This window comes from Rhinolophus sinicus, chromosome 5, assembly GCF_057876585.1.
Source record: "Rhinolophus sinicus isolate RSI-liver-muscle chromosome 5, RSI-T2T, whole genome shotgun sequence".
Taxonomy (NCBI): Eukaryota; Metazoa; Chordata; class Mammalia; order Chiroptera; family Rhinolophidae; genus Rhinolophus; species Rhinolophus sinicus.
The window spans coordinates 31742279-31762979 of NC_142505.1; the positions used below are offsets into that span (position 1 = coordinate 31742279).

The 20701-nt window shown below is 37.9% G+C and overlaps 1 protein-coding gene across 1 annotated transcript in view; it reads right to left on the bottom strand.

Annotated features, from left to right (window-relative positions):
- Positions 1–20250, bottom strand: part of MRPL3 (mitochondrial ribosomal protein L3) — a 35030-nt gene extending 14780 nt beyond the window's left edge. Inside the window, exons 1-6 of the mRNA XM_019725948.3 lie at positions 19979–20250; positions 18762–18946; positions 17651–17742; positions 15382–15480; positions 8061–8160; positions 5432–5492 (exon numbers count right to left, since the gene is read on the bottom strand). Coding sequence (XP_019581507.2) covers positions 5432–5492; positions 8061–8160; positions 15382–15480; positions 17651–17742; positions 18762–18946; positions 19979–20070 — 629 coding nt within the window. The 5' untranslated portion in view covers positions 20071–20250. The remainder of the gene's footprint in view (positions 1–5431; positions 5493–8060; positions 8161–15381; positions 15481–17650; positions 17743–18761; positions 18947–19978) is intronic.
- Between the last annotated feature and the right edge of the window lie 451 nt (positions 20251–20701).

Below are 20701 nucleotides of genomic sequence, written 5' to 3' on the forward strand. Positions count from 1 at the left end.
TATAAAACTGAACCAGTGAGAACAGATTGGAGTAAGATGAAATCTTTAATTGTGAAAAAGTACTGTTGAGAATAAAAGCATAATGTCCAAACCAACAATCAAAAGAATTTCTTGTAGCATATAACTTAATACCACTTTGTCATGTTTTAGATTCAAACTACCCAAGAAGCTTTTAATAATAAGAAGAATTCTGGTAAATAAAAAGGACAATTTTTACTAAAATAAATGCATATATATAAAAGGCCCTATTAGCTAATTTACTATCTCCATCAGGATTAGCTTTGAATTTATGATGAACTAATATGGCACAAACATTTTAATCTTTAATTATAGCTTCTCCTTATTTCAACAAACTCACCCAGTTGTTACCTATCTACTTTCATCTCACACATTTCAAGGATAAAGCATCTCGACTGAAGATAAGTATGAATTCTGGGAGTCAACTTCTACCCAGTTCAGCGTTGTCTAAACCTATTTGATCAGTGATGTACAGTGCCTGAGCCCAAGTCATGGTGGACTTTTCCAGTTGCCCTGTGTTCCATCACATATACTTAAAAGCTGGCATGAAACATCTGTATAGCTGTTATTCTCTAGATGAGTTTGTGACAGCATGGCCTGAAATGCAGGTATTCTCTTTCTGTCTAAAAATCATGACATTCCATCAATATCTGGAAACATTTTTATCAACAAGTGACTGCAAAGAGTGCACTGCTTATACTGTGTTTCCCCGAAAATAAGACCTAACCGGAAAGTAAGCCCTAACATGATTTTTCAGGATGACAATCCCCTGAACATAAGCCCTAATGGGTCTTTTGGAGCAAAAATTAATATAAGACCCGGTCTTATTTTTGGGGAAACACGGTAGCTTTCTGACATCAAACTTAACTCATTCAAAGTACAAAGAGTCAAATGTGCAGTGATTCCTTTGAATCCCCTTGTAAAAGGGAGCGTTTCCTGGGTGGCCTAAATAAACCCACAACACTTGCATTTGCTGTCCTGGGTTCAGTCTGTTCCTTTTGAAAAAAGAAAACTCAAATAACTAACTCTGCAATATCATGACAGGACTTAACAGTTTTCTGAAGTCCTTAGCCATATCCTTTCCTTCAGTAGGTCAGAAAACCGTATTGTTCTGTGCTGTGAAACTTTTGTTATGTATTATTTCTTCATATAGATAAGAGTGAGTTATGCCTCTTGGAAAACTGAGGGATTCTTTTCTGGAAACAGACTTTTAGAATTTAAAGGAACCTTAGAAACCATTCAGTCCCTCACCCTGATGTTAATGAAATCTACATCCAGAGATGGTTAAGACACTTGCCAAGGTCAAATCCCTGGTAAATGAAAGCATCTGGCCATGCTTTCAACCCAGGTCATACTGTTTCTTGAGAAACAGATTAGAGCAAAAATATAAAAATATCTAGCAAATCAGACAGACATCGTCATTACTCTGTAAATTCTAGATATAGCAGGTAGTATATAATCTTAAAATTACCTAGAGTGCTTTGTAAAGCTATACAAAAGGTGGTCTAAACTAAGAAGGAAATAACTTGGTGTATTAGATAACATGATGTAATTACTAATGACTTGTTTTTTATTCATTTAAAAAGATATTTCCTATTGAAGAAAGCATCGATTTTCTTTTTCCTTTAAAAATCAGAAACAAATTAAAAAGCAGTAATTATAGCAGGTGCTATACTTGTCAAAGATGAGGCAACAGAGAGGTTAAGAAAGCTGTCTAGGCCACAGAGCTACTGAGAAGCAAACCACATCCTTTTAGCCACTCCCTACACTGCCCCCAGATTAGACCTTAATTTTACTGAGTTAAAAAAATGCTTTGCAGAGTTAAAAGTGAGGCTATTATAGATGCCTACTATGAAAACAATTTTAAGCAACAAAACAACAAAATATAACCCAGAAACACCACTCTCCACGCTCTAGGCTTTATCTTGAAAAGGACATTCATTTCAACTGATTTAAGAGGGATATATATATATATATATATATATATATATATATATATTTTTTTTTTTTTTTAACAGAGATTATTTCCCTCTATGGTTTAATCACTAATTTTGAAACTTGTTTTACTAATATTAAAATTTTATTTCTTTGAATAACTAGTAAACAAAGTAACTTATTGAAAATTAAATTAAATTCAAAATGTGCAGGGCTGGACAGGAATTATATCCTGAAGGCTGCACGTACCTTGTTTTCGTCTGTTAGTCAGAAGAACAATGACCTAGACGGAAGTTTTCTGACAGCGTGCAGGCACCCTCTCTGAACAGCGTGCAGGACTGGTCATACAGCCCAAGGAGTCTTTGCTCTTTAAGAATGCATCTGGTTTTTTAATCACCTTCAGACTTTGATGGGTAACAATACTGCTATACACATTTGGTATTTTAATGAAAGAACCCAAAATAAGTGAATCTCAGTAAATATGCAAAGGTGCTCTATCAATCACCCAATCCCCCCCACTCCTTTTTAAATTTTTACTTCCAGGGATAATATTATCAAGGTAAGTGCCTATTTTCCTATTTTGAGGCCAAAGGGCAATGAGAATTTAAAGGGCATTGATGACTTTAAAGTAATAAGAGTATGTCAGAAATTGCTATTAAAGTGTTAAGATAATACCTGAGAATATATGGGTTGTTTTAATTAGCCCAGACTTGTCAACAAGATTTTTAGATTATCCTTCATCCAGAAAGAAACAAAATATTTTAATGGCTGAAGGAGCTCTTTTCTGACTTCAATCTGGGCTTTGACATTGAAATAAATAAATACATTCCAGACAATAGGAAAAAATTACTTCCGGTGTCCACCGTCATGAATATAAAGCTCAGTCAGACAGCTGGCAGGAAAGCGGCCCCTTGCTCACCGTTACGGATGCATCATCACCACCTGTGTCTTTCAAGTCCTTTGAGCCAGAGACCTAACATTTCCCCTAAACAACGCACCAGGTATTTTTAGTGTTCTTTTTGTTTACTCTTTGTTTCATTCTTTTCTGGTTTCTTTCCTTAAAAAACAAACAAAACTACAAATTGTATTAAGCATTGCTAGGATTCAACAGAAAACAACGTAGGCTGAACATTCTATGCTGAGGACAGAATCAAGTCATACCTCATGTCATTATTCATATTTATCTATAGCTGTTTCCTCCTCAATATTGAGAGTAAATAAAAGGGAAAACATTAGACCCCAAGCCATTATCTATACTGTGTTTCCCCAAAAATAAGACCTAGCCGGACCATCAGCTCTAATGCGTCTTTTGGAGCAAAAATTAATATGTCCCGGTATTATTATATTATACCAAGTGTTGTGATGTGATGTGATGTGATGTGATGTGATGTGATGTGATGTTATATTAAAATAATACCGGGTCTTATATTAATTTTTGCTCCAAAAGACGCATTAGAGCTGATGGTCTGGCTAGGTCTTATTTTTGGGGAAACACGGTAGATGCTTGACCACTGCGGTACACCCGAAGCTGAAGCTGAATAATATTGTATGTCAACTATAATTTAATGTATATAGTCACGGGATATGGAGTACAGCATAGGGAATAGAGTCAATGGAATTGTAATAGATGTATACGATGTCAGAGGGGCAATAGATTGGGGGAGGAGGGTTATCCCTTTGTGAGGGGTGAAATGTCTAAATAGTACATTGTTTTGTACACCTGAAACTAATTTTTAAAAAAACATTTACTGAGCACAGGCATTTGAAAAGCTAGGCTCTAATTCAAGCTAGTTACTAAACCCCTCAAAAGGATCTGCTAACAAAGGCCTCTGACTTTGCAGGGCTTCTGGGAATATCCCATATATCCTGTAAAATATGTAACAGAATTCACACACTGTTAATTGTGTATAAATTCACAGAATTACTGTGATGTATTTCATTCATATGTAATAATTAATTCAGAAATTAAAAAAGTAAAACAATCTGATTCACACGAGGCACATCTCCCCAACTAAGGAAACCAAAGCTTTACAGCTCCAATATTTTGAGTTCTTGACAAGAGAAGGAAGCATAAACAGTTACCAAGCAACCAGTGATTTTAGAGGCCCCAGTAAGTAGGAATGAGTCCACAACAATCAAGCAGGGGGAAAAAATGAGAGAGGTTCATAATCTCTCTAAAAAGAGGATCCACTCTACTGCCAATGCGTCCCGCTCAATTTCTAAACAGCTAATCAAAGGTAAAGGCACCTAGCAGCTGTTTGCAATGGCCCTATTTGAAGGTAGGCAATAACAGTGTGGAAACGAAGCTGTGTCTTCACTGAGCGCATCAAGGAAACTGATGCTGGCACTCATCTGGTTTCCTTTGATAAAAGGTGCTTTGGTTCAATCACTGATCATAGCACTATCCCAGAGCACCTGTGGACCACTGTTCACTTTCAAAGGGTTCCTAGTCAGAATATTCCTGGAACACAGGCTGCACGTTTTATCAAATGACAAAAAGAAAACAGGCACATAAAGAAATAAAATTATCTTCTATGTTAGAACAAGAAACAGGAATAGATAAGAGCTGATATTTGGAGTTTAGGTTAGCCTAGGTCACATGGATACTAATAACCTATACTGAACAATTTCTATATAAACATATGTAAGGGCTCAGTTACTTCATTCCACAGAGATAACCTCAACTAATTTTTGAAAAATTATTTTTATAATAACTAAATGTTTCCTGGAGATCATCTAACCAGTGCTGAACTTATCTTAAGCCATCTGATAGGCAGTAAAATTATGAAAAAACTACAGTACCAAAAATACCACTGCCCAGTCTAAATATGACCCAAAGTCAGAGTTTCTGTCCGACTTACAATTCAGTGTTGATTTCTACCAAATTAAACCCTTGGTTAAGTATTAAAAAAATATTTTGCTTTTGTAGAAGTCTCACTTACCCAGTACTGAGAGATAATGCCATGGTACTTAAGAGGCTTAAGATGTAATACTATTTCTTCTTCCAGATGCCAATAGGCTTGTAACAGTTACAAAATCATAAGCACAACAACCACTATCACAAATGGCATGAAATGTTTCTAATTTAACTGTTTCATAGAGCTGAGAGGAACCACCAATTACTAGACAATACACTCAAATGAACCCCTCAAAAGTACTGTTCACGTATTTCACCATCAAACTGCATATAGTTTTGGTATTCAAAATAGAAGTGGGCCCAGCCCACAAGGAACCCAAGTAAAGTGAGCTTTCTCTTAGTCCCATTGCGAGAAGCATACATCTCAGTTTAAAAGCTGTAACCTGATGTGAATTCTTCACATACAATTCATTGCAATTTAAAAACCAATCCAGTCAGTAATATTAAAGATTAGAATTATGAATGAGAATAATGGTTACTTATCCTTTATCCACTGACTTGAAAAACTACTTCTTTCACAAGGAAAACAATAGGAAAAGAGAACACATTGTGCAGACCTACGTTTTGGCTGTGACATCCACATACTGTCCGGGGCGAAAGTGAGCAGCATAAAGAGGAGTGCCTTTATGAAAACAAAACAAAACATCAATATAAAGTTTGTCTGCCCAGATACAACTTTACTAAACATAAACATCCAGGAAGCTTTCTAGATATCAGATTTCAAAAATGGTAGGAGATTCTCCTCTACAATTATAATTATTAGAAACACCAACTATAAGATAATAAAATTGTTCAACTAACATGTCTTAGTTGGCTGTACACGAGCTGAAGAACAATATGCCCCAGTATGAGGGACAGTGCTGGAGGGAGCCACCAGAACATGCTGGCTGCCGGTGTGCCTTCACGGTGGCCAGTGAGGTGCTGGCTGAAACGGGCAGTTCCCAGACAGCAGTGTCGCTGCTGGCAGATACACAAAATTGACGATTCTTGGTTGTTTGGGTGAGTAACGATATACTGAATTAAGGTATACTTCCTATTTCATGTAAAGAAAATAAAAAGAGAATGACAAAAAATGTTGGGGTTAGATCAAATCTTTTTTTACCCACTGGAGAAAAGTTATCCAAAATATTAATAGAAACTTGAATTATTTGAATATAGGTCCGTTGTTCTCTGGGTAATAATTATGGTTTGCATGATATCCATATAAAGCCCGTATGTATCAGAATTTTAGTGGACTGGTCATTGTTCCAATAAAATGTTGTTATCCTAGCATGTGCCCAGATATTTGGAATAGCAAAAAACTGCCATTATAGATACCCCTAATTTTATATACTTAACATTTCCACAACAAGTTGTATGTAAATAAAATCTTACTTTAAATGCACTTGAGAAATGTGTTAAAGAAATTTTGTAACTCAAAGCCCTTCACAATATTCTGTTTATATAAATTTGGAATTAACACTTATGTAAACTATTTAATTTGGCAATTAATTTTCAAAAATGTATAGGGAACTTATAATATGTACAGTTAGAAATACAAAAGTTTAAGACATGGCCTCTCACCTCAATAATTTATTATCTAGGTGAAATATCAATATTACATCACTAAATAATAGACTTTTTTTTTTTTAAAGCTGGAACCAATATAGTAGAGAATGTAATGGAAACCTAATTTTTGTTTGTTTAAAACAGGGAGTAAAGTGCTCTAGAATTTCAGAAAGTAGTATCCTTTAAGGTAGGACCTAACCTGGATTTCTATGGGCAGAGAAAAACCTTGAATTAAGAAAAAAATAGGACAGATTAAAAATGAAATTCTTTGAGGTTATTAAATGACCTGAACTGCTGATATTTGATTATCTTTCACCTATAACAACAATTTCACCTTGTTTGAGCTACAGCCGAAGTTAACGTGGACTTGCCTTTGTTTTGGGAGAGCTCCCACATTAAGGAATCAGAATGCTTCATTCAATGTGCCACCCTGCCAGGCCCCAAGCTCCCAGATGGTAGAAGCTCCTTTGTTTGGGGCCTCTCGCCCTCTGTCTCTCTTCATCTGGCTATTGATTCATATCCTCTAGACACATATTTCCCATCACAGGGCGTTCATTCTCAGTCTTCGTTTCTCCACTTACTAACCTCAGCTCCAAGGTTCTGACTTCATATCCATCTATACTCATTCCTAACGTGACCTCATCAAGCTCTGATTTACGCCTTTAAATAAAGTTTATGCACTCTGATACTATCTACATATACAACTTTGGTCTGTCATTTGCCTCTAATCTCTAGGCTTATAAAGTATCTTGCACATTTGACTTCTATCTGGATAACTGTGCTGAAGTTAACTAGTCAAAAATAAAAAAAACCCAAAACAAAATATGTTAATCTCCGCCTCCAAAAAAAAAAAGTTAACATGGACTTAATTTTTACCTTTAGTTTAATTTCACTTAATTGCAAAACTTACACTTCAAAAAATACTTTTATTTCTAACTTATACCAAGGCTGACCTCACTCTGTCACTCCAATTAATACTGTCTATTGCAACTGTATTTTACTTCAACGAATTAAGTTCAGATATTAAAATACCAAATTTTAAAACATCCTTCTACTGTCTACTTGTTAGAACTCAAGTTCAAGAGATCAGAGAGCTTCTCTGAAGTTTAAGGATATAAAAATGCTGTTAATTATATGAATCAATATAGTCATACTACCAAATCTCACTTTTTGAGATTCCATGGATTAGGTAAAATACCTTGAAATTTTTTAGTAAGATCTTTACATTGAGATGCTATTGTCAGTCACTTTCCCATTTCAGGCTATATTTTTTCAAATTCTATCTCAGCGAGAGTCGAGCTATTCTCCACTTAATAAAATGCCAGCCTACAAACAGTAAACTTCACATTTTAAAAATTAGTGTATTTATTTGGAATGGCTTTTCCAAATGTGAAAATCTCTGTACATTAAAAACAAAAGCGTTTCTCCCTCTTTCATGGAAAACAAAGAGTTCTCTACAATTCTTTACACTAAAAAAAGAAAAAAGACTTGTTTGTCCATCGTGACTAAATCAGATACCGTTTTATATTTTAAAATAAATGCGACTTGGTATTGCGGATTCAACTTTATTGAAAGGGCTGACATTAAACAAATCACATATTTGGGTATTTATACCTCCCTCCTCTCCCCAACCTCAGATTACCTGGCTTAATTACAGCATTATCTGTTACGCGAAAGATTTTAACTTTCTGTTTTGGCGGCAATCCAAGTTCTTGGTAAAATTCCAGAATAGATGCAGATTTCTAGAGGAAAAGCAGCAGACATAACACATTAAATACTAAAGATGGAGTTTAATGCATAGAGATCTAAACCAAGTTATTCACACAGCAGAAAACAAATCAAAGAGCACTCTGTTCTAACGAACAAAGAGCACCCTATTTCCCTTATTTAAAGGAGGTAAGATTTTTATCTATAGTCCATTACACATCGGATCCAACCATGTGAAAGTGTAGCTCAGATTCAGTACTTGGGAAAGACCTTTGTTGTGTAAGCAAGGGAACAGAGTTCTGCTCATATCTGAATTTTCACCGGAGACTGTATGTATCAGAAACCCCAATTTTGGAAACTTCAACTCTGTCCACTCTGCACCTACTTCCAAGCAGCTAGTAGAAAACATGGCAGGTCACATTCCTCAAACCTCGAAATGAATCTTAAAGAGGCCTGGCCATCCTACATTTCCCTCCTCTGGTTAAATCCCTCTCACACTGTCCAAGGCAACTATGTCACATCCTCTTTTAAAACCTCCAGCACTGTTTCCTCCTCCTCCCTTTTTTGAGCTGATCATGTTGCTTCATATTTTACTGAAAAAACAGAGAAGACTCAAGAGCACTTTCCCACGCTCTCATCATCAAATCCATCTGTCTTCCACCCCACTCCAGTTTGCACAAGAAGCACACGGGGAGCTTTAGAGAACACCAATGCCCGGGGCCCTCAGCTTGGACACTGCACTTCACTGGTCTAAGGTGGCCTCCAGGCGTATTTGTTTTAAGCACTCCATATGATTCTGATGTGAAATGGGCTGGGAATCACAATGACAGATGAACTGTCCACGCTTTTATTGAAAGTCAATCCTTCACCATGTACTGATTCCCACTCCCTCTCATCTATGCCATGGCTTTATTCCTGAAGTCGTTCCCACCATCTTCTGAATCAATAATTTCTCCCTTTCTACTAGAACTTTCCTATTAGTATACAAAGATGTCACAATAACCCACACGTTAAAACAAAACTTTTCCTTAGCCATAGTCTCCTTTAGCTAATCTTTCTGTTCTTCAAAGACTTGTGGAGTCTACTTTCTCTCTCCCCATTCTCTCAAACGCACGTTATTCAGGTGCTTGCAGCCCCTAATACTCAATGGAAAGTGCTTGTCAAGATCACCAACATCTCCGTGTGGTCAAATACACTGGTCAATACACATTTTATTGGCTCTATCCGCAATGCCTGGCACAGGTGACCACTCTCTCCTTGAAAACTCTCAGCTGACTCCCAGTCACTACTCTCTTGGTTCCTTCATATGCTACTGACGTCACATTTCTAACTTCAATCCCAAATTTACTCTGAACTACAAATTTGTATGTCCAACTGCCAACTCAGTATCTCACGTTGATGTCATACAGCAACTCAAGTTTAACATATCTAAAATTGAACTTGACCCCCACTCCACCCCCACACCACGGCTGTGTTCCTCTTGTCTTCCAAATCTCAATAAATGGCAACTCCATACTGTTGTTGGACCAAAATCTTGTGGTCACCTTTGACTCTTTTCTTTCTCACATCATGTGTCCCATCCATCAGCAATTACTGCAGACTTTACTTAAAAATACAGCCCACATCAGCCTCTTCTCACCCTTACTCCACCATCTTTTGCTGGGATTATTTCAATAGCCTCCTAACTAGTCTCCAAAGTTCCACATTCCTGACCCTCTGGCCTGTTCCTTTTAAAACTCAAGCTATATCACGTCTCTACAATGGCTTTCATCTCACGCAGAATCAAGTCTTAAGTCCTTACCATGGTTTACAAGGTTCTATACAACCTGACCTCATCTACTGCTCTTCTCTTGGCTCACTCTGCTTCAGGCACAATCCACTCATTACTAGTCCATGAACACATTAAACAATGGCCTCAGGCCCTTTGCACATACTATTCCCCCTGCCTGAAATGCTTTTCTGCCAGAGTTTTGCATGAATTTTTCCTACTTTATTCAGGTTTCCTACTTTATTCGGGTTTCCATCCATCAACTTTCCCTGATTACTCTTCCTTCCACCCCTGCCTTTATCTTTGTTTTAAATATCCTTGAATAGAAAACTTTATGGACATGTTACTTCCTTACCACAATGTCTTGGGTCTTTTGTTTTGTTTTTTCTAATTAAGCCTCTTGATTGCTCTAAGACTTGCCAAAAAGTTGTACTACTTATATTTCCTAATGTGAAGAGTATCTCTTTCATGAGAATATAACCAACACAGATGCAACTATCTTCCTGCTGTTCCCTCTTCCTCAACTTCTTCTCTCATCATACATGAAGCACCAGCAGACCCCCAATGAGCCACAGTACTCTATATACACGTATCTCAGTTACTGTCCACATTACCTTACACTTATCAAAGCGTACATGTCTGTTTGCTTCTTGGCCTGTGAACACCTGGATGGAAGGGCCTATTTTATTCACCTGTGTCTGTACCTTTAGCGCTGAGGACAGTAGCAGGTTAGACATTGCCAAAGTGAGCTAAATAAATGAAAAGACACAGAAGATGGAGGACAGACATCCCTCTGGGTGTGAAGTCCTGGTTTGTCTCTCCCAGTCACCCCACCTTTCCACTCTTACTGCTGCTACATGGGTTAATGGCACACAAACTTATTGAGTGTGCGGCCTGACAAGTGTGTGGCCGCTATCTTGAATTCTAGTTGTTAACAAACTATATGCCTAAAAGAAACAAAACAATAAACACGATAAACATATCTACAAGAAACTCAACTATAAAACCAAATCAACCGTAATTTGTAATTTAAAAAAGCAAGAATAGCCACAGAAAACCCTTACCCAGCTCAGGATGACACAGGTGATGTCCTGATAACAAAGCATCATCCTCCCCAAAACCCAATGGAGTCTATGGACAGCCAGACTTACATGCAGAGTAACATCTGACTATGCAGCAACCTTCAGGTGCTTGCTAATTTCAGTGTAAAATGTGAACTGTTGGTGCCCCTTTATAACTTACTGCCTTTAGTGGACATGAAACTGGGTGGCACTGGCCTGGAAGCACAGAATTTTAATTTTTGGATCAGTCAGATCCAAATTTTTTGGATCAGATTCCTTGAGAATCTCCCTGGGGCGCTCAAGTGGGACCGTGTAACAAATGCTGAGCAGCTTTGCTTTGGATGTCCACAAAAGTTTGTTCTGTACCTCATACGAGTTCCCTCAAGAAGCTATCCTTTCCTCCAGAGTGATAACATAAAGTCATCCCAGGCATTCTCTGTGGTTTCACTTCCCACATGCTGAAAGCTAAGACTAACAATTCAACACCACTTTACCCAGGCCCTTGCTTTTCATCTTCAATTATACTTCTTCCACAACAAAAGCAAACACAAAAGTTTTATTTAAAAATGTGGCTCCTGAAATTATTTTCCTGATACATCAGATTCAGGTTTATTAAATTTAGAACAGCTTCAATTTTATTTTTGACATTCACATATTCTACCTGGTAATTTAAAAAGCATGCTATTTTATTAATTATCAATTTTTAAGTATGCCAGGAAGCTTCTGAGAAAATTCCTTTACTTTTTCAGTAATACAAAATAGACAACATAAAGATCTTGACCTAAATAACTACAGACTGAGACATGAAAAGAAAAAATGTAATACATACTTGATTATCTTCCAATTTCTCTAAAATTGAATACTTTAACATTTTTCTTTTGAAATCAAAATATCATAAAACTAATTAGGTATTAGTCATGAGAAAAACCAAATGCTCAAGTTGAGTTGAAACCTGCAGCAGTATAACAGAGGTAGTTTTTTAAAACTTCCAAATAAATAATTTCAAAGGGCAATTTAAAAGACTGACAGCAATGTCACAGTTGGATGACCCCATCTATGAGAATGCAGTTCCCCCCTCTTCAAAGTTCCTTGCAATTATCTTTCTCACAATGAAAATGCTCCTCCGCTCCTAAGATAAACTGATCTAATCAATTTTAAGGCCATTTAACTTCTTTTTCAAAAATACTATGTATCACATCAGTTTTTATTTATAAGGTACAAAAATAGCAAAAGCAAAGTAGTCTAATTTCTTGGCAGCATAAATCATTTACAGATTAAAAAAAATAACAGTTCTACAGTTCTAGCTCTATTATAAATAAAACTGATTTAATCAATTTATTTCAGAATGCTTCACTATTTGATATTTTATATTCATAGGTCTTTCTCTCTCTTGTTAAAAAGCCCTCTGTAATCAATCTACTTATAGTTTCCTAAGGGTTACAACATGCTATAGGAAGTTTTATATTGTTTCGAAATTTTTTTCCTTTCTGAATCAAAATGCTTTCCTTATAAAGAATTCTAAAACTTCATTTTCACATACCATTCTAAAGAAACGTCATTCAAAGACAAAGCTTTTCCTTAATATTATAATACATGTCCTCTGGACCTAGAAAATTTATATCCTGAACAATAAGAGAGGCCTCTGTAGCACTATCTATGCTACACTAGAGAAGCGAATAGTTTTAAAAGTTTATGTATATTAAGTGGATTAAAATCCACCACAACATAAGAATACAGCATCCAAAGCACCTGCTGTGCTGTATATTTATTGAAGAAATAACACTTAAAATATATAGACTAGTCTTAAGCATGAAAGGGCAGAGCTATCACTTCTGTAATATTTTTCAATATTAGTATTATATTAATAAAATTTTATCTATTAGATATCTTTATCACTAAGTAATACAGAATAAATTGAGCTGGCAAGTACATTTTTCCTCCAGAACTTCTTTTTTTTCTTGGAAACAAAAATATTAGAGACCGATGTGAGACGTTTACAACTGGGAGAGAATTTAGAGACCATCAAGTCCAATTCCCTGTTTTCACGGGTGAGAAAATGGATGTTCAAAAAGGAGGAGTGAAGGAGCTAATGGTAGAAACCAGGATTAGAACTCAGCTCTTCTGTTCCCATGTCCACTTGTTTTTCTACTGTCTCATAGTTGTGAGGAAGTAATGCTGACAGATCTGTTGAAGCAGAATGGAGTATTCCAACAGGATACTTGATTTAAAAACATCAAGGCCATAAAGTCGTGAAATGACACATTCGGTAATGAAAATAATGATGATGGTGAAAGTCATAACAAAAACACAGAAATATAATCAATTAGAAAACAGTGGCGTCTATCAAACCACAGAACTATTCACATGATTCACGTGAAGGCTGGCACATATTTACACAGCTAAAGATTCAAACATTTGACATTTAAAAAAAATTCCCATAAATATATCACTGTGTTTTTAATTACTGTGGAATTATTTGAACCCTGAAATTATCAGTCAATAAACTGTCAAAAATTAATAGCAGAGGTTATTGCAATAAAGCTTTAATGAAAAATAAACTACACTATCATAATATGTAAAAATAGCTAACTTCTCTAACACTTATGAGACGGGCTTAAATGGCCTATAATGCTACTAAGCTACAGGACTCTGATTTCAACCACCGCCCATTTGATGATCAGTATATACCACTATTTACAGGAAAATTCCACCTGGATTTGCTCTAAACACCTCAGACACATCTTTTCTCCAATGTTTCCTTTCCTTGTCCCTATTCCAGGATACAGCATAAGCTTCGACCTGGTTGCCGAGTTAGAAACCGCTCTATGCCTAAGCCCTCACCACACATTCACACTCACCCAGTCTTCTATACATCCTTGCTCCTTCCAAGCCCAATGCAACCGCCCTGGTTCAAAAGCCCTTATCAACTCTCTAATAGCGCTTTTAACAGCCTCTTAAATGTTCTCCCTGCATCCAGATTCTTATGAGTTAACCAAGATAACAATTTGACCACGTTACTAACCTGGTTAAAGAATTCAGAAGACTCTTTGGAGTCTATGGGATGAAGTCTAAATTCCTTCGCCTTCTATCCTGACAGAAGTACCTTTACCACCTTCCTCCACTGGCCCCACACCCACACACTAAGACCGAGACACAACACACTTCTCTTTCCAAGCACACACAGTCTTCCACGTGTCTCTGCTTCTGCAGAGACTGTTCCCTCTGGCATGCTTTCAACACATTCTGCTTTCTGGTCTCTTCCCCGTGAAACCTTCGAGGATCTGCCCAATCAGAATTGGCCACCCCCCATTCTGTGCTTGTTGCATCTATATATTGAGATGGCTGATTTATTTGTCCATCTTCCCCACTAGCCTATGAGTTTCCAGAGGGTGGATATCAAGACAAGTAAGAAAGTTAGGCTCTGGAGTCTGCCTGTCACTCTACATCTCACCAGTGGGTGGCCCTGAATGAGTTACTTACCCTCTGTAGCCTCAGAGGCTGAAAAGGTTACATAAGATAATAAATGTAAAGGCTTAATACTTATATACCTGGCATGTAGTAAGTGCTCAATAAAGGTTAACTATAACAGGAGACAGGAGGCGCACAATAAGTACCTGCTAGTTTTGACAGTTGCATAATACAGGTGGCATCTTAATTTCCATCCATGCTCATTTCATAAACAATTTACAACGGAAAGATGTTTTAGAGATAAGCAACATTTTAGTAAACTTAAAGATGTTTCAGAACCCATTAGTGAAAACCATTACCATTTCCAGAAAGATATTCTCTGCATTCTCTGCTTTTATTCATCTAATAAAGGATACTGATTGCCCAGAGTTTTCAAATTTAAACTACAAACTCAGCATTCTATTAGTATTCTACTTGACAAAAATACTTCATTTAAAAAAATCTGATGTGGGTTTATTTTTATTATATACAGCTTTTCCCCAAATACTGAAAGCTCCTTCTAATGTATACAAAATTAACCCTCATATACTATTGGTGTTGGTGTCAGTTGTTGAAACCATTTAGAAAAAAAGTGAAAATAAATATAAAACAACAAAATCACGAAAACAGGTACCATCTATTGAGTGTCTGCTACATGCCAGGCACATGTGAAAAATCTCATGTAGGCCTGGTAACTAACCTCTTATGTAAGCAGTATTTTTATCCCCGTTTTACAGATGGGCAAATACTGCAGTTTATGGGATAAAATTACTTGCTCCAGATAGTGAGGGGAAGTACTGGAACAAACTCAGTCTCTCAGACTCCTGGGCTCAATGGCTCTACCAGACTGCCTCTCCCAAATCCACAATTTACCTCACGGACAAATGCCAAGTCTGTGGCTATGGAATATGCTCAAAACTCAAGAATTCAGACCTGAAACAAATGAAATGACTATGCTAGGAATGAAAACACATCCTTACATGGAAACGGGATACAGTTTTTCCTCCTACAGTAAGGGCTGCCGTTTTTCCATTATAGTTTTCCTTTGGAGTATACTTTAGGACATGACAGTCTTGTACCTAAAAAAACAAACATTAAAAAAAAAACTAAGTCTGTGACAAGATACATTTTAACATTACACACCAGTCACATTGAGGCCCTAGGACAATTAGGAATTCCCTAAAGTTACTTACAATTCCTCTAATATCAACCATAATCTTAAAATACAGATAACCTCCAAAAAAAAAAAGTCAAACACAGCACATTTTAAAAAGTGCATAAAACACAAATATACAACAAATCGAGTTTTTATAAAGAAAATATGCATGTAACCACTACCACTCATGTCAAGAAGTAGAATCCCCAAAACGTCTGTGTGTCTCTTCTCAATTACTCACCACCACCCCACAGGTTTTTAAAACTCCTAGAGCAGTGGCTCTCCAAGTGTGGTCCACAGACAAGCAGCATCAGCATCCCCTGGGACTTGGTGGAAAGGTAAGTTCTCAGGCCTCAGCAGAGACCTACTCCATCAGAGCCTCTGTGTTTTACAAGCCCTCTGGTGAGACTGAGACACACTCAAGTTTGAGATGCACTGCCCCAGAAATAACTACTACTCTTGACATTTACAGTACTCACTTACTTACTTTTCTTTGTAAATACTATCTTTGAAAGTATTGCTTCATAATGTAGTTTAGGGTTGCCTGCTTTAAACTTTATGTAAATGGAATCAGATTGTAAGTACTCTTCCGTGTCTTACTTCCCTCACAAGATTCTGTTTGTCAGGCTCATCCATATTGTCGTGTGCAGCTCCACTGTTCATTCTCATTGCCGGCCAGCATTCTCTCATGTGAATATACCACAATGTACGTACCCATTCTACCACTGATAAACATCTGGGTTATTTCTAGCTGGGAGTATTAGGAGTAATACTGCTATAACCACTGTAGTACAGTTACGGTGCACACCTGTTCAAGGTTTCTAGTAACACTCATGAATGGAATTGCTAGACTATAAGGTTCATTTATCTCCACTTTATCACACAATGCTAAATTGTTCTCTGAAGTGGTCATACCAGTTTACAATCTCACCAGTCATTCCTGAAAGCTCCTAAAGTTCCTTAGAGTTCTAGAAACTATAATCCTATCCTTGACCAGAGCCAATACAAATTTACTAAGGGTTTACAGCAGGGGTGTCCAAACTTTTTTCAACGTTTTTCACTAAGGGCCATATGCGGTAAAATACACAAACAGCCGGGCCACTCACTCGAGGTGAAGTACGTATTGCCTCACCTGGTTTATTTAAGTAAACTAAATATATTTTTGGAATTTGCTGCGGGCCAATAAAAAATGGATTGCGGGCCACAGTTGGCCTGTGGGCCGCAGTCTGGACAGCCCTGGTTTACAGGCTCCCAGTGCCTATCAGCAGTCTAAGCACTAATGTGCATGAACTCTCATTTTAATGACCACCACCTGCCTAATCACTTTTCTGAGGCGGGGCCCCAGAGATGACCTGAGTTGTCCAAAGTGATCTGGGGAATGATGGCATCTTAATTTTATCAGTGATCTTTCTACAACAATAATGATAAAGACAACAGCACCTAACATTCATTGGACATTTACCATTGTTTTACGTTTTAAGTCCTTGACATTCATCTTGTACAAGCCTCACAATAACTTTTTGAGGTAGGTCATAACTATCTCTTTTACAGAATAAAATTGTATCTTTTACCAATGAGGCACAAAGCTCCAAAGAACACAGCTAGCAAGTGGCAGAACCAAGACTTGAAATTAGATATTCTGGTCCCAGGGCCCACATTTTTAACCATTAGAGGAGTCTACCTTACCTCAGGGAAAAAAATGCTGCTTCCCCAGACAAGAGTGTTACATTCTGAGTTAGCAAAGAGATCAAAATTATGATTTGGAGTTGAAAGAACGCCATAAATGAAAATACAATGGAATTGAGATTTTTTTTCTGATTATGAATTAAACTACATCTGTAAGAAGCTAGGTTACAATCTTTTTTTATTAATTGCCCCAGTTATCCCATGCCATATCGAGAAGAAGGCCACCACTCAGGCAAGAGTGAGAACATTTACTGAAACCAACAGAAGTTCTCTTTTAGTATTTATGTTCAAATTACCCTATTATTCACCACACAGTTACATGTTTCAGGACACAAATGTCGCCCATTTAGGTTTGCACAAACAGATCATGGCACACATACAGATCTGTTACATCTCCTGTTTTTTACCTGAAGTAATGTGGCCACGTGCTTTCGACCATCTTTGGTCCATAAAGGCATCATGCCCAGCTTCAATGCGATGAGGCCTACTCTAGAGGAACCTGGCAATCAAAAAGAAATCAATATTAACACAAGCTTTTTCCACATTTGCCAACATGACGCAATAGTATTGTGATATCAATATAAGAAGCATGCACATAAGAAACATGCTGATATAGTCATAGAGTAAAACACAACTCTTACAGATGTAAGTACCTTCAACCATGCCTGAAATAAGATATTGGTAGTCAATAAATCTCCATAAAATGAAATATAAGAGAACTGTACAAAATAAAGAAAATAGTTAAAGAGATATATTCTGGTTTTAAAATATTTTAATAGAGGGCATGATAAATCCATCATGATTCTTTGCTTTCCTAGTATCAATTCATATCCAACTTCATTAATTAGAAAACATCTACCACTCAAATTCTAAGTTAGCTGGAGTTGTAGCCATGACACAAGTCGTCATATTGCTAAAATATGTTGGCCTCCATCACGACACTTAGTCTTGTTGCATAAATTGATAAAGTTGCTCCTGGTAAGAACTTCTGGCCACTATACAATTCAATTTTGACAATAAACCCCAACCAGAGACCACATTCTCAACAGGAAAGGCCTTATTCTTCTTGGTCTGTCTACACATGGGTTCAGCACTCTACTGGGTACAGAGAGCTGATTCTGGGGTTATGTGGGCAAACCTGGAATGCCAGAACATCCCAAATGAAAACATCCGTGTGACACATTACAATTTAGAACACACTCTTCCAGCTTTTCTTCCCTGGCTTATTTTTATATTCTTTTTTTTTCTGAAGGAAACAAGACAACGTCTGCAGAATGAATTCTCCTTTCACATAAAAAGAGCTTCTTTAGGAAGTCTTGATTATCATCAGACATTCAGTAACAGTAGAATAAGATGCTGGAAACAAACGTGCAAACCAAACCACAGTGACACAAACTCACTTAAGACCCACATGAAAAATAAATTCAAGGGATGATAACTTTATCAAGCAGTCACTATAATTTTGAATGTGCCAGTCACAAAGCAATCAGGAAAACTCATCATATACAAAATAACCACCTGGTTCCCAAGGATGTAGAGGCCACGGCTCATCTTTCAAAGGACACAGTTTACTTGCTAATTGGGCTTTAGTTTCATCAGAGTCCAACTGCTTAACAAACGGGACATTTTCTTCAGAAAGATGCTCATCCCACCAAGTACTACTCTTGTCATGGAGACTCCTAACCAAAAGCCAGATGTCTGTTCTGTAAAAACAAAAATTAGAAAACAAATCACAAATCAAGTTTTCCTATTTATATATGGAAGGGGAAGGGCGGTCACATGAATTCAAAAGTGTTTGGAATGTTGTACCAGTTGTTTTTCCCTCATTTTCCTTATGATGATAATGGGGCTCACATTTTAACTATTAATGGTTACTTTGGAGGAAAAGTTCTTCATCCCTCCTCTGGGATAAATAGTTTTCTAACAAAGCAGTCCTTCCTAGACATAGGAGAAGCCATGACCCATTTGAACGGGTATCTTAATAGTTCATATCCAGTGGAAACGGCAGAATATGGAATGCCGACCTTTCTCCGATAAAGCTCACTTCTCTGAAATAGTATGGCCTAGGCTCAGAGCGGCAAAGAAACTGAATGTGCAAATTTAAAAGTCTCGTAAAAGACATGATCTCTGATCAGCTGAACACACCAAGAAAAGACCTGAGGGTCCGGAAGGAGATAATGTTTGCACTAGTGTCAGAAAAGAAGTAAAGCTTTCTGTAGTCTATCCCTCTTTTGTAGTCAGGTAAATTCAGGTTAGAGTCCCAATTTTGCACTTATTAGGGGAGTGACCTTGGGCAAGTAACTTCTCTCCAACCCTCCGTTTTATCTGCAAAACGGAATAATGGTAGTAAGAAACAACAACAGCATCTGCAAAACAGAGATGATAGTTCTCTCAAGCCAGGATACATGAGCTAAGGCGCCTAATATACTTAATAGAGCATCTAGTACATAGAAAACACTAACTGGTAGTTATTATTATTATTACTGTTGGTAAAGCTCTCTGCCAGTCGCTGCCTCATAAGCATTAAAAACAAACAAAATCACCCCTTCGGTTCTTTAAAGGGCAGTTCCTTACAGTAAAGCTCCTTTACTTCCATACCGTAGGGCCGGACACACACACACAGCACCTTCCTCCTCCACCCAGGGCAGACCCATCCGCGCCGGGGCATGCCACTGCTCAAAGCCGCAGTTTTGCTGGGCCTACACATCCACACACTGTCTCTCGCTCATACCCACCTGTTCCCCGAGCCTTGGGAAGCACCCGGGTGCCAAGCGCCGCGGCCCAGGATCTGGGCGCCGGTCTGAGCCAGCAGTCTCCAACTAAGCATGGAGGGATCGGAGAGAGCTGGGGTCGCTACACTTCCGGGGACCCCACCACTCAGTTTTCACCGCGTCCCCACGCTGCCGTCACGCGTCCGCCGCTACCCTTCCAAAGCCTTCCCGCCAGCTGTCCGCTGATGCGCTCCGGGACGGAAGGAGAGCTACTGGACTCACTTCCGGTCCGTTCTGCAATGAGCTCCGGGCACCGTGGTGAGCCCCCGGAACTAGAGTTCTGCCTCCAGAATAGTCCTACATTGGATCCAGGTTGGGGTAGGGAATGTGGGGAATGACTTGCTTCTCCAGGGGCGTTTGGGGGGAAAAAAGGATGTTCGGAGTTTAACCTTTAGAGGCGAACTAGGGACAGGCTTTTAAGGAAGCGAAATCACATCTAAATAATGCCTGCTGTCAGGTAGCTCAATGTACTAAGCAGGGCTTGATATTCTTATATTGGTTTATGTTCAAAACAGCCCTGAAAGGAAGTTTTTATGTTATAAATGAGGGAACACTGGGAATTTTGGTGTTGGTCTAAAATAGCACATCTGGCAGGTGGGCAGAGCCAGCACTGAAACAGGTCTGGCATGTATTAACAATAGAATATGGCCAAGGTTATGATGTGTGATATCTAGGGCTGGATCATAA